Source organism: Oxyura jamaicensis, chromosome Z, assembly GCF_011077185.1.
Source record: "Oxyura jamaicensis isolate SHBP4307 breed ruddy duck chromosome Z, BPBGC_Ojam_1.0, whole genome shotgun sequence".
In the NCBI taxonomy this organism is placed as follows: Eukaryota; Metazoa; Chordata; class Aves; order Anseriformes; family Anatidae; genus Oxyura; species Oxyura jamaicensis.
In genome coordinates, this window is record NC_048926.1 from 40,468,565 (window position 1) to 40,481,997 (window position 13,433).

A 13,433-nucleotide genomic window follows, 5' to 3' on the forward strand; every position below is an offset into this window, starting at 1 on the left:
AATATATTTTGTAATTCACTGTCATTTTTCTTGCTTATCTAGTATGAAGCCATGAAGTTGTCTGTGAAACTATTAAGCATGTCTATTTCAATAAGAGAAAACAAACAAACCCCTGAGCTGGTAAAATTTACATTAGATAGCTTGAGTACAGTATTCACACAACGGCCAGGTGCACAAGCAATAAGGTGAGCTTTCTCTGTCAAACTGTTTTTGCTTCTCATGCAATGTTGATGATGGCTAACAGACATTGTAAAACTCTGTAATTACGTTTAACTTCCGTTTTTAACTTTGATTTGTTGTGCAGTTAGGGAGCTGAATCTTCATGCAAACAGTAGACAAAGTGAATTGATATTGTTTCCAGAATTAAATTCTCCATCTTCAGATTTTTTGTGCCAATACACATCTTCTGTTTAACCAGTTTATAATTGTTATACACAAACAATCCCGTTACTAACTTTTTTTTTTGCCTTGAAAAATATCTGTTACTCCTTTTCAAACTTAATCTGAACAAAGTTATTTCATAACTGCTTGTGTGAAGGCATCCTAACTTAATAATTTGGTCTCCTGCTATGATAAGGTCTCATGCTTGGTGGATGAAGGGAGAGCAGTGGGCATAATCGTTCTGGATTTCAGTAAGGCCTTTGATACTGTCTCTCACAGCATTCCGGACAAAAAATCCAACTGTGATGAATGGGTTCATGCTACTCTAGGTGATGAACTGCCTTGATGGTAGAGCTCAAAGGGTTGAAGTAAATGAAGTAAATACAAGTAAATGAAGTAAATGGAGCTACATCTGGCTGGCAGATGGTCCCTTCCAGCTGAACTATTCTCTTCTAACATGACTGAAAAGTTCTTACGTTTTTAGTTCAATTTCTAGATTTGCAGAAGAAAACTGTAACTGATGATTTTGACTTGTTTTCATGCTCTCACACTAGAGGACAAAAAGCAGTGATACGTGAAATATTTGATTTACATTTCAAATATGACTTAAATTCTGGGGAAGGATAGAGTTCCTGATTCAAACTTTGTCCTCTTTGCTTTGGGGCATATTAGGTTATACTAAGATAATACTGATTTTGCATAGTGTTAAAAATATTTTTTGGTTTATGTTTTGCTTACATCATTTCTGTTTAGTCTCTTGAGCATCTAAATGGCCATGCTAATGCTGTCATATTGAAAAAAAAGGGAGAAAATATTACAGTTGTACAGGGAAACATTTTTGAGTGTTGAGACATTAAGATCTTCAACTGAGAACTGTTAAAGATGTAGTCAGGGTGATAAGAAAAATAAATACCAAACCTAAAAAGAATACTCCAGATTATTCACCAGTATTCAGACTATTAATCTTGTACATCTCTTGTGGATTCTCTTTTATTCTCTGCACTGGAACCCCCTCCTCTTTGCTGTGTCAGTGTTCCCCAGTATAAACACAGCCATTTAATTTTTGAACTCATTCTACAGAACTTCCATTTGCATCTTTCTTCCCTACTCTGACACCTCTTCTCATGAAAAATGTGAGGTGAATAATTTGGATTCCCTTTCTTACTTACTGTACTCAAGTGTGGCTAATAGACACAAAAGATAATGAAATGAAGAATGGGTAACACACAGATATCTAGATATCGTTAGACTAAACTATTTATATTTGAAGATGGTTAGAGGTGATGTGTGGGTGTTTTGTTTTTCTTTCAGCTCCTTATACTTTTATACTCTTATAATCTAATTGCACATATGGATATTACATCTGAACATGCCGCTCATCTTCGTTTTCTTTTTTTTATTATTTTCTCCAGATTTGAAACAAAAGTAACCTCACTTGAAGTTATGGGTATGTCCCGAGAAAACTGTACACCCTGTCTGCTATCTTCTCGAACAGTCTACTCGGACAATAGTACCTCACTCTTAAGCATAACATTTGAGACTAATCCTTTGGATGAGAAGGCAGATCAAAGGCTTAGAATTGAATCACAGCCACTGGAAATAATATATGATGCAGTAAGTAAATATTTGAATGAACTATGTATCTTGAAAAAGCTTACTTAATAGTAAAATAGCTACTTGGAAAATGAGAGTTGCTCTGACAAACCTGGTTGCCTGGGGGCTGATGGGGTCCACCTGTCAGAGAAGGGGAAGAACATCTTCTGTCATAGGCTTGCCAAGCTGGTGAAGAGGGCTTAAAACTAGAGTTGCCAGGGGAGGAGAACCTCAATCCATCCCACTCCTCTCAGTTTGATGCAAGTGCCAGGGATAGATGCCCAGAGCTTGAGGAAGGGTTGTGGGTCAGCAGGAGGGCACCTGACGAGCAGCACAAGGGAATTCCAGCCACTTCAGCCAGTGAGTCAGTTCCATCAGGGGCCCAACTTAAATGTCTCTATGCTAACACAAGCATGGGGAATAAAGACGAGGAGTCAGAGATGTACACATGCCTGCAGGGCTTTGTTATCATGGCATTACAGAGACATGGTGGGACAGATGGCTCCCACGACTGGGATGTTGGAAGGATGCAGGCTGTTTAGGAAGGCCAGGCGAGGGAAGCAAGGAGGGGGGAGCATCACCCCATGTGTTGGTGAGCAGCTGGAGTGCATGGAGCTCTGCCTTTGGATGTGTGAGGAACTTGAGAGAGAGCTTGTGGGTCAGGATTCCAGGGAGGACAGGGACAGGGGACCTTAGAGTGGGAGTGTGCTACAGGCCACCTGATCAGGAAGACCAAGCAGACGAGGCCCTCTAGAGAGAGACAGAAGCAGCCTCACATTTGCAAGCCCTGGTTCTCAGAGGGGACTTCAAGGAGCCTGATACCTGTTGGATGGACAGCACAGCAGGGCATAGGCAGTCCAGGAGGGCCCTGGACTGCACTGATGACATCTGCCTTCTGCAAGTGATAGAGGAGCCCAGAAGGAAAGGTGCTATGCCAGACCTCATTCTCGCCAACAAGGAGGGTCTGGTGGGGAATGAGAAGCCAAAGGGCAGCCTTGGCTGCAGTGATCATGAAATGGTGCAGTTTTGTGTTCAGAGGGCAGCAAGGAGGGGGCACAGCAAGCTTGCTGACCTGGACTTTTGGAGAGCAGACTTTGGTCTCTTGAGGGATCTGCTTGGTGGAAGAGTACCATGGGCCAAAGCCTGGAGGGGCCCAAGAAAGCTGGCTGATATTCAAGGATCACCTCCTCCAACCTCAGGAGCGACGCTTCCCAACAAAGAGGAAGTTGGGCAAAAACGCCAGGAGACCTGCATGAGTGAACAAGGAGCTCCTGGTCAAACTCAAACAGAAAAAGGAGGCCTGCAGAGATTGGAAGCAAGGACAAGAAGCCTGATGGGAATACAGAGAAAATGTCTGAGCAGTAGGAATCAGGCTAGGAAAGCCAAAGCCCTGTTGCAATTAAATTTGGCCAGGGACATCAAAGGCAACAAGAAAAGCTTCTATTAGATACGTAAGTGATAGAAGGAAGACTAAGGAAATGGAGGGCCCCCTCCAGAAGGAAATGGGAGACCCGGTTACCCAGAGTAAGGAGAAGGCTGAGGTACTCAGTGACTGTTTTGCCTCAGTCTTCACTGGCACGAGCTGTAGCCACGTGGCTGAGGCCCCGGAAGGCAAAGGCAGGGACTGGGAGAATGAAGAACCACCTAGTGTAGGAGAAGACCAGGTTTGAAACCATCTAAGGAATATAAAGGTGTGTAAGTCCATGGGACCTTATGAGATACATCTGTGGGCCCTCAGGAAACTGGTGGATGTAGTTGCTAAGCCACTGTCCACCATATTTGAGAAGTTGTGTGGTGGAGTTCCCACTGACTGAAAGAGGGGAAACATAACCTCCATTTTTAAAAAAGGGAAAAAAGGAGGACCTGGGGAACTACAGGCCAGTCAGTCTCAGCTCTGTGCCTGGCAAGATTATGGAGCAGATCCTCCTGAAAACTCTGTGAAGGCACAAGGAAAATAAAGAGGTACTTGGTGACAGCCAACGTGACTTGACTAAGCGCAGATCATGCCAGACAAATCTTGTGGCCTTCTATGATAGAGTTACAGCATTGGTGGAGAGGGGAAGAGCAGCTGATGTCATCTACCTGGACTTGTGCAAAGCATTTGACGTTGTCCTCTATGACATCCTTGTGTCTAAATTGGAGACACATGGATTTGAAGGGTGGACCACTTGGTGGGTAAGGAATTCACTGGATGGTCGCACTCAAAGAGTTGTGGTCAACAGCTCAGTGTCCAAGTGGAGATACAAGTGGTGTTCCTCAGGGCTTAGTACTGGGACCAGCACTGTTTAGCATCTTTGTCAGTGATATGGACAATGGCATTGAATACACCCTCAGCAAGTTTGCTGATGACTCCAAGCTGTGTGGTGTGGGTGGCATGGTGGAGGGAAGGGATGCCATCCAGAGCGACCTGGACAGGCTGGAGAGGTGGGCCTGTGTGAACCTCATGAGGTTCAGCAAGGCCAAGTGTGAGGTTCTTCATCTTGTTCAGGCAATCCTAAGCACAGATACAGGCTGGGCAGAGCATGGATTGAGAGCAGGCCTGAGAAGGATCTGGTGGTATTGGTTATTGAGAAGCTCAACATGAGCCAGCAATATGTTCTTGCAGTCCAGAAAGCAAACTGTATCCTGGACTGCTTCAAATGAAGCATGGCCAGCAGGGCAAGGGTGGTGATTCTCCCCTTCTACTCTGCTCTCATGAGACCCTTCCTGGAGTAGCGTGTTCAGTTCTGGGGCCCCCAGCATAAGCAGGACGTGGACGTATTAGAAAAAGCCCAGAGGAGGGCCACAGAGACGGCCAAGGGGCTGGAGCACTTATTCTATGAAGACAGGCTGAGGGAGTTGGGATTGTTCAGCCTGGAGAACAGTAAAGGCTCCGGGGAGACCTTAGAGCCTCCTTCCAATACCTAAAGGGGACCTACAGGAAAGCAGGAGATGGACTCATGTCAGGGAGTGGAGTGATCAGACAAGAGTGAATCTCTTTAATCTAAAAGAGGGCAGATTTAGATTAGATATAAGGTGGAAATTCTTTACTCTGAGGGTTGTGAGGCACTGGACCTGGTTGCCCAGAGAAGCTCTCTGGAATGAGAGATGGGAATCCACATTCCATCCCCTTCCAACTCGAACTGATCTATAAATCTATTATATTTGCCATGTTTAATTGTTGCTTTATTTTAACAGAGAACAATAAATAGCGTAGTAGATTTCTTCAGGCCTCCAAAAAATGTACATTTAGAGCAATTGACATCTGCAACTCTGATGAAGCTTGAAGAATTTCGTGAGAAAACATCAACAGGCAAGTGCTGCATGCTCTTCTGACAAATTCTAGATTCTACAAGTATGAAAATATTTAATATCTTTCTGTATGGGGATGCATTGACCCAAGTCATAGGTTTCTAATAAAACAAGTAAGTTGAATGCTTTGATCTTGTTACAAAGCATTTCTTCTAGGAATTGGACAATTCTATGTCAGTATCTTTTTCAACTTCCTTTGTAAATATGCTCCATGCCCTGAAGTAGTATTTCAATATTTATACAGTTGGATTCCATACAGAAGTAAAACAGTTTGTTAATTCCAGATTTTCTGTTCTTGTTCATCTGAGTATCTAACCTTAATTGTGTCTTATTCTTGATGATACTGAGATACTGGTTGTCTCATAAAACTCTTAAATTCCTTTTCAGAGTTGTTGCTTTTCAGCACACATTCTTCATTTATATGTGAATGTTGATTTTGATCTTAACTGTCTGAAGTCATATGAACTGTATCTGTCTCTCACTTACTCAGCATTGAAGCCATTCCCCTCATTTTCATTTCTTAATCTTAAATTATCTTAAAAAATCTTAAATTTTTATCTTTTGAGGTCTTGTAATTCAACATATGGATGAAAATGGTGAATACCTTTGAGACAAATATTGAGATATATGGAATTACCTTGTATGAGTAAGGGTGTCAGAGGCACTCCACGTCATTGGCGTGTCCAGCTCAGTGTCCTGTCTTTGACTTGTAGGTGGGAGAGGGTGCTAAGGGGAGTTTTCACATGTAATTTTTTTTTTAAAGAAAAAAAATTAGTGTGAGTTTCACCTCTTTAAATATGTAATATGTTAATATTTAAATTAACATATTATCATTCCATGATAATAAGTTAAAGAAATCATAGAAAACTCAAGTATGGTATATATAAGTATCAGGAATGAAATTGGGCATTTCTACTTGTTAGTTTTATCTTTGGCTGAACTGTGTGCAAGCCTTTATACATTTAAGGACTGAAGTCAAAATTACAAGTCTATAGTTAGGTGGATCATCTTGCTCATCTTTCCTGTCAGAAACTTCTCCAGCAGTATTGAATATATTGATATCCCAGTTCATTCCTGAGATTACTTTGAAAAAAAAAATATGCTTAATTGCAATATGCTTGGCCCTTTACTCATTACAATTGAACATTGATTCTGAGAATGATTCATTTATTTGTGGAAATAAGAAATGCTGCTATGCTTCAGTTATAACTTAGATACAACATAACTTTAGAGGTTTATCCCTACCAATAAGTCTTATTTCCTCAAGAATATTGAATTGCCAACAGTAATCCAAAAGGTTGTTTCTCTCATCAATGAAAAACCCAAGTGAAATTTCTAAAAATAAGTGGTGCGTTGCTTGTAAAATCTAGGCTGAGATTCAGGGGAAGAAGGCAGATTAGCATAGTCCCTTGCAGCACAGTATTCTGCAGATAAGAAGTAGAATTAAAATGGGATCATGTCATTGATATGTTCAGACTTGCTTTCTGTCTCAATAAAGAATATTTTACACGTGTTGTTCAAGCAGTAAAAGATAGCTGGAAAATACTGGGGACCCATGAACTGTAGAGCAGAAGGAACTCTCTACCCCAAAGTAGTAGGAAGTTTCAGTACCACTGAAAGACATTACAGAAGTCTGGTTTCCCAGAGTATAGTTTATGGACTCACTTAACTGAGTTCTTTTCTCCAAGGGTATTAAAAAAGCTTTTCTGGAACCTTCCAAGTCACTCAAGTACGGTTAGGCATTGAAAACTGACTTTTTTTTTTAATTATTGATCTAAGTTTTAAGTTCTGTAGTTTTAACTTCTTTATTCCTCAATATCTGAGTTGAACAACAGAGTTTCCCATGTGTTTTGTACAATCACTTCATGTTTTGAAATCTAACCTGTTTCCACTTCTGCTCCTTACTGATGTGGGTGTTCCTTCCGCAGTGCGATGTCATCTTGATCACTTGTTACATCTAGTTCTGTGATTAACTTGTTGCATATGGTAAATATTTAGCGGCTTGTGGCTGCATCATAAGGCAGTTTTCAGTGCTAATGTGAAGCAAGACTACTCATTCAGATGGGGGGGGGCAGGGGGGGCGGGGGGGGGGAAGAAGAGAGAATTTGATCTCAAATGTTTTGACAATCTGAAGCTCCCAACCATTTGAATAATTTTTGAACAGTTTTTTTTTGCAAGACTTTGCGCTTGCTGATTATCAGGATAGAGGGATAGAGATGCTAGTCAGCAAAATCTGTGTAAACATCAGTATCTTAGTAGTAAAAATACGGTTAGTTTGACAACCACAGTTGGATACTTCCAGTAAGACCTGCTGGAGCAAGTTAATTTCTGCATCTACATAGCACAATGGGTTATCTCTGCAATTGTCAAGTTGCATTACACTTTCCGGTTATCATTTCACCTCTGCTCAGTATGAAGTTTTTTTGGAACTACATGTTTCTGTGTTGCATTACTGCTTCTACTTCTGCATTTGCTATCACCATGTCATCTGTTTGGTGGGTCTTTTAAAGATACCCTGTAATTTTTGGCTCAGAAGAAACTTAAAGAGTGTTTGTACCTATGATACAGACATGTACCTATGATGCAGGTATGAAACGTGATAATTAGATGGCAGTAGCAGTATGGGAGATGAAGGAGTAACTTTGTTCTTGCAGAAAACTTTAATGCATGGTAACTCTATTCAAGCAGAAAGAAGAGATTTGCTGAAGGGGATGAGTAACTGTACAGAGAGTACAGATAGGTGGGGTGTGTATGCACTTTCTGGATCTATTGTTCTTGTCCAATAGTTTCAACTCCAGTTGCTATGGGTCTTGCTGAAAAAGAACTAGTTACATAGTATTCACAGCTCCATTAAAGTTAGGCGGGAATTTTTCTTATAGCTTCCATGGTTTTTGTGTGGATTCATTTATTTATATTTACTAACGGTATTGTTTTTCAGGTTTGTTGTATATTATCGAAACCCAGAAAGTTCTTGACCTCAAAATTAACCTCATGGCTTCATACATAATTGTTCCACAAAAGGGATTCTATGACAGTACATCAAATCTACTCCTTTTGGATCTTGGTAGTCTTAAGGTACTTACCTGATACTTAGTAAAATGTTTGGCTTTTATGTGACTTGCAGTTTCTTGAATTCTTGCAGTTTCTTGAATTTGTATGTATTCTACTGGTTAAATAAATATTCCTGTTTCAGTTATGCCTTAGGTATTGATTTTTAAACTGCTTTCCACACAAGACAAAAATTATTGAAGTTTTCTGAATAGATTCTTTCAGTCCAAACTTGTTGCTAGAAAATTGCTGAGCCACCTGCCTTAGGTGACCCTACATGAGCCCAAGGGTTGGACCAAATAACCTCCATGAGTCGATCCCAACCTTAACCATTCTGTGACTTTGTAAAAATACTCTTCTCTGGTATGAAAGCACTGGTGATGCTTTCAAACTGTTATGTAGAAAAAGTCAATATTTTTTTTAAAAAAATCTTATTATAAATTAAAAACAACGAAAACAACAAAAAAACAAAAGTTTTTTATTCAGATGATTAAATGGTCTTATTTTTATTATTACTGTTATTTCAGTTACCAGTTGTCTTTTTGTCATCCAATTTCATTTTAAAAATAATTGTACTGGTTATTTTAAAATAACATGATTAAAATTGGAGATGAGATATATTTGAGGTGTTTTATGCAAGGGAAGAGTCAAAAAGTAGTTTAATAATGTATTTAAAATGATACTTTAGTATTTTAAAATCATAGAAAATGCTAGTTCTACATATTCTTCTTACTCATGGGTTGACTAGTGTTCTTTCAGGACAAATTCTTTCAAATATAATATTAGCAATTTTTTTATTGTTTCTAGTTTGGATAAAAATGATTTACACTATTTATTAGATCAACTTTAAAATTAAGTTTTTGTTTCAGACCTTAAAATTTTCCTAATTTAATTTCTGTATTTGAAACGATAACTTTCTGAGCATGTTGGTTTCAGTTAGAATATTTAGTGTTTCAGGAAATGGAATTCGTGGAAAAAACTGCTTTGTAGATATTAACATTTACAATCATCAGTGACTGATGATTTTACCAAGTGATATGGAAGCTCTTCTGGATGCTGGTGCTTTATGGAGTTCAGTACTGTGTATATGAATTGGATGTTTGAGACAGCCTTCTAGACTGAATGGCAAATAGAACAGCCCGCATTCATCCACTCCACCCATGGAACGTTACTATGAGAATGGAAGGACTTGTTTAATAATGGCATTCCAGTAAATGTGTCTGAGTCTTTTTTCTTTTTTCTGGAATGGTTGAATAATTTGTGTAGTGAATGTGACTCTGGGGTTGGTTCCCTGTCTTTTGAAAGAAATTAGAATGTAAAATGAAGTAAGCAGGCAACACCAAAAGAGAAAGTTATTCAGATGCTTGTCAGGATATGACGAGTAATCTTGTATTCATTTTGAGTACTATATGTTAAAGTAAGATGTAGAATATTCACTGAATTTGTTTAATGCGAAACAAATAGTCTCCTTCCCTCAGTTACATACCATATGAAGTCAAGTCCTGTGGGGCATTGTAGCACATAAAACTAAAATTGCATCTCAGTGTATATATGTACCTAGGCTTAATTAAGGTTGCCGAGGCAATATTAATTTGATAATTCTGAATGTTCAATCTACTAATTATTTTTAATGTCAAAGTAGTCATAATTTAGTAGCACTCAAAAGAAAAATGTCTTAAAAACTAATATTTAAATTGTTTTCACTGTTACAAACCTTACACTGAGCACTGTCTGGCTCTGACAAAAATGAGTATCAGTGCAAAAATTATTAGACATCTTAAGGATGATGACAGATGTGTTTCATTGGAGATGAACAGCAGAGAGGGCACATACAAATGTAAGATACCAAAGAAGTATGGGAAACCCAAAGCTGAATCGAAGACATAATGACTGATGTTAAAGCAAAGACACTAAAATTGATAATGAATGGTTCAAAGCCCCTTTTCTGTTTTACTCAGAGTTTGTCTAATAAGCTGCAGGGTAATGCCACACCTAAATTTAATAGATAGATAAATTTTAAAATAGATTGTGCTACTGTGGTGATTAATGCCATATTTTTATATATAGAACAGTATGATGTTACTGATTATAAAGAGTTTGAGATGTCACTTATTAAAGGAAATTAAAATAAACTTTCTGTACAAAATATTGTATGAAACTTGATAGATGTTAATATATTTCTTTCCTTGAAAAAATGATGTTTAGTACTTCACATTTTTTGTATTGATATAGCTGCTTGTATTAGATATCTCCTCTCCTGTGATGTTTCTAAGACTCTGTGCCCCTATAATGAGGGTTTAAATTTAATCTTTTGTCATGGTAGGATGAAGTATTCATATAATTACTACTTTGACTATTTTCTTTGACTATTTTGAAATTAATTACTGCTTTTTTTTGTGACTGTTATAAGATGAAAAGCAAAAGTCGTTCTGATTTATCGGAACTTAAAGTAGGACAAAGCACTATTGAAGATATAATGTCAAGAGCTTATGACAGTTTTGATATCCAGCTCACCAGTATACAGTTACTCTACAGCAAACATGGTGAGTATTCATGATAGTAAATCTGTCTTTAATAGATATAAAATATTTCAGTAGTTGATGTACCTTTGTATTTTTAACTGAAACGGTGGAGAATCTTTGGGACATGTTTTTCTAAACTCAGATTTTAAACTCCATCATGTGAACATAATAAGAACTTCCAAAACATACATCTAGGTCTTAGATTCCAACCTTATCTTTTACTAAATAAATGAACCAAAACCCCTGTTTTTGAAGACTCCGAAGTGTCTCATTTGATTTAGAGCATAAAGAGCACTTTTGCTCTTATTCCAACAGGGTAATTAATTTATGATGTATTTTCATTCAGTGCCTTTTTCTGACTTCCCTCCAAATTAAAAACAGAATCTATAAGTAGTTTTATGTATGATCATTTTGTGAGGGTAAAGAAATGATCAGAATCTCTTATGGCGGGAAACTTCTAGTACTAGTTTGTGAACAGTATAGAAAAAGAATCAAAGAAGTCTAAGACACTTAATTCTTGTGGTTCAGGAGGAGAATCCAACGCCTGAACTCCTAGTACAATGCATGTTAAGAATTAAGTCCTTAGAAGTGTGCATCATAGATGTTTAGATGTGAACAGTGGAAAGTATTAAGTGCTGCACTGTGTCTGAAGTCCTGATCCTGTGCAATATGCGTGTATTGAAGAGCTATTAAAGAGACTCTGCCACCTGAATTTTTAACAATCTATATTAAGTAATATCACGGCCTTAGTTCCATAATCTGTGTAATGAAAAGAAATATAATTCAGTTTCAAAGCTTAGGGATCTTTTTCTTCTCTAGATGAAAACTGGCAAGAGGCTCGTAAGCTGAAATACTCATCTCAACATATCTTGCAGCCTTTGGATGTGAAAGTGGAATTTAGCAGAGCTATGGTTGTCACAGATGCAAGAATGCCCAAGTAAGTCTAGTTCCTATTTTTGAATTTTACAGTAAATTAAGTTTTTTTAGGGGAGAAGAAAAGATAATCACGTATCTATTTATAATTCTTACGCTATTTTACATCAGCCACATGTACCTCGCTTCTAAGATTCACATTTGGTCTTAAATATTTTATTAAATATACTAACCATAGTCCAGATTAGGTCTTTCTGATACACATTTTAGTCCTCATTGGAAATACGGAGGGACAGAAAATGTTAACTTCCAATGCCTCTCTTATAAACATCACAAAGTATTTTGAAAAGTGACTTGCTGTCTTACTCTCCTAATTTTGTTCAGGTTATTTGTCTGTGTTGTTTATCTACCTCAGATCTCTTCTCAAGGAAAGAGCTCATAGTGCACAGAGTGTACACTTAGGCTTATTTAGCAGAAAAATTATTGCTTAAAGAAGTTGTACTCAAAAGGCATTTTCATGTTACTACTGTTGAAGCAAATTTGATGTCCAAGACCACTGAGATAAAAGAGCAAAGATTATTCTACACATATTTTGGAAAAAGCATCCTCATTAATGTCTGACAAGGACACTACTTGCTAAAAATTCCATTGTTTTTGAAATATCATTAATGCATTACAACATAATATGATTTTTAGGACAATCATCTTATGATACAACAAACTAGCTTAAATCCATTCTTAAAACTTCAGAAATTCAGATTTTAGCTAGGCACTTACAAGCATAAAAATTGGCATAGGCCTTGGCAGAAAAATGTGTAGCACAATCGGGGCCATTTATGAAATGAAAGGATTGCAAAGAATGTGAAGATCATGAATACCAGTTGTTCTTCAGGTACCCTGTCCTCAGAGCTGGTAAATAGGAAAGGGGAACAGCGTGAAGCCCTCATAACTTGCGAGGAAATGGTTAGCGACCTGCTAAACTACTTAGACGTATGCAAGTCTTTGGGGCTGGATGGGATACAACCAAAGGTAGTGAGAGAGTTGTCAAAAGTGCTCACCAAGACATTTTCTGTCATTTATCAGCAGTCCCAGCTATCAGGGGAAGTCTCAGTCAACTGGCTAGCAAACATGATGCCCATCTGCAAGAAGGTCTGGAAGGAGTGTCTGGGAAACTCCAGGCCTGTTAGTCTAACCTTGGTGCCAGGGAAGCTCAAGGAGGAGATTATCTTGAATGCCATCATGCTGCATCTACAGGGAAACCAGATGATCAGGCCCAGTCAGCATGTGTTTATGAAAAGTAGGTCCTGCTTGACGAACCTGATCTCCTTCTACGACAAAGTGACGCACTTAGCGGATGAGGGAAAGGCTGTGGATGTGGTCTACCTTGACTTCAGTAAAGCTTTTGACACCAATTCCAACATCATTCTCCTCAAGAAACTGGGTCCTCATGGCTTGGACTGGCATATGCTTTGTTAGGTTAAACATCTGCTGGGTAGCCGGGCCCAAAGGGTCGTGATGAGTGGAGTTTAATCTAGCTGGAGTGTGGTCACTAGTGGAGTCCCCCAGGGCTCAGTACTAGGGCCAATTCTCTTTAACATCTTTATTGATGATCTGGACGAGTGCACCCTCAGTAAGTTTGTAGATGACACCAAGTTAGGTGTCTGCGTCGATCTGTTCGAGGGTAGGAAGGCTCTGCAGGAGGATCTGGATAGGCTGGAGCAATAG

General features: G+C 38.6%; 1 protein-coding gene across 1 annotated transcript in view; it reads left to right on the top strand.

The window, feature by feature from the left end:
- VPS13A (vacuolar protein sorting 13 homolog A) overlaps positions 1–13,433 on the top strand; it is a 135,732-nt gene that overhangs the window by 20,271 nt on the left and 102,028 nt on the right. The window contains exons 17-23 of the mRNA XM_035309915.1: positions 43–185; positions 1,794–1,995; positions 5,152–5,266; positions 8,204–8,340; positions 10,724–10,856; positions 11,655–11,772; positions 12,557–12,737. Of these exons, the coding sequence (XP_035165806.1) occupies positions 43–185; positions 1,794–1,995; positions 5,152–5,266; positions 8,204–8,340; positions 10,724–10,856; positions 11,655–11,772; positions 12,557–12,737 (1,029 nt within the window). The remainder of the gene's footprint in view (positions 1–42; positions 186–1,793; positions 1,996–5,151; positions 5,267–8,203; positions 8,341–10,723; positions 10,857–11,654; positions 11,773–12,556; positions 12,738–13,433) is intronic.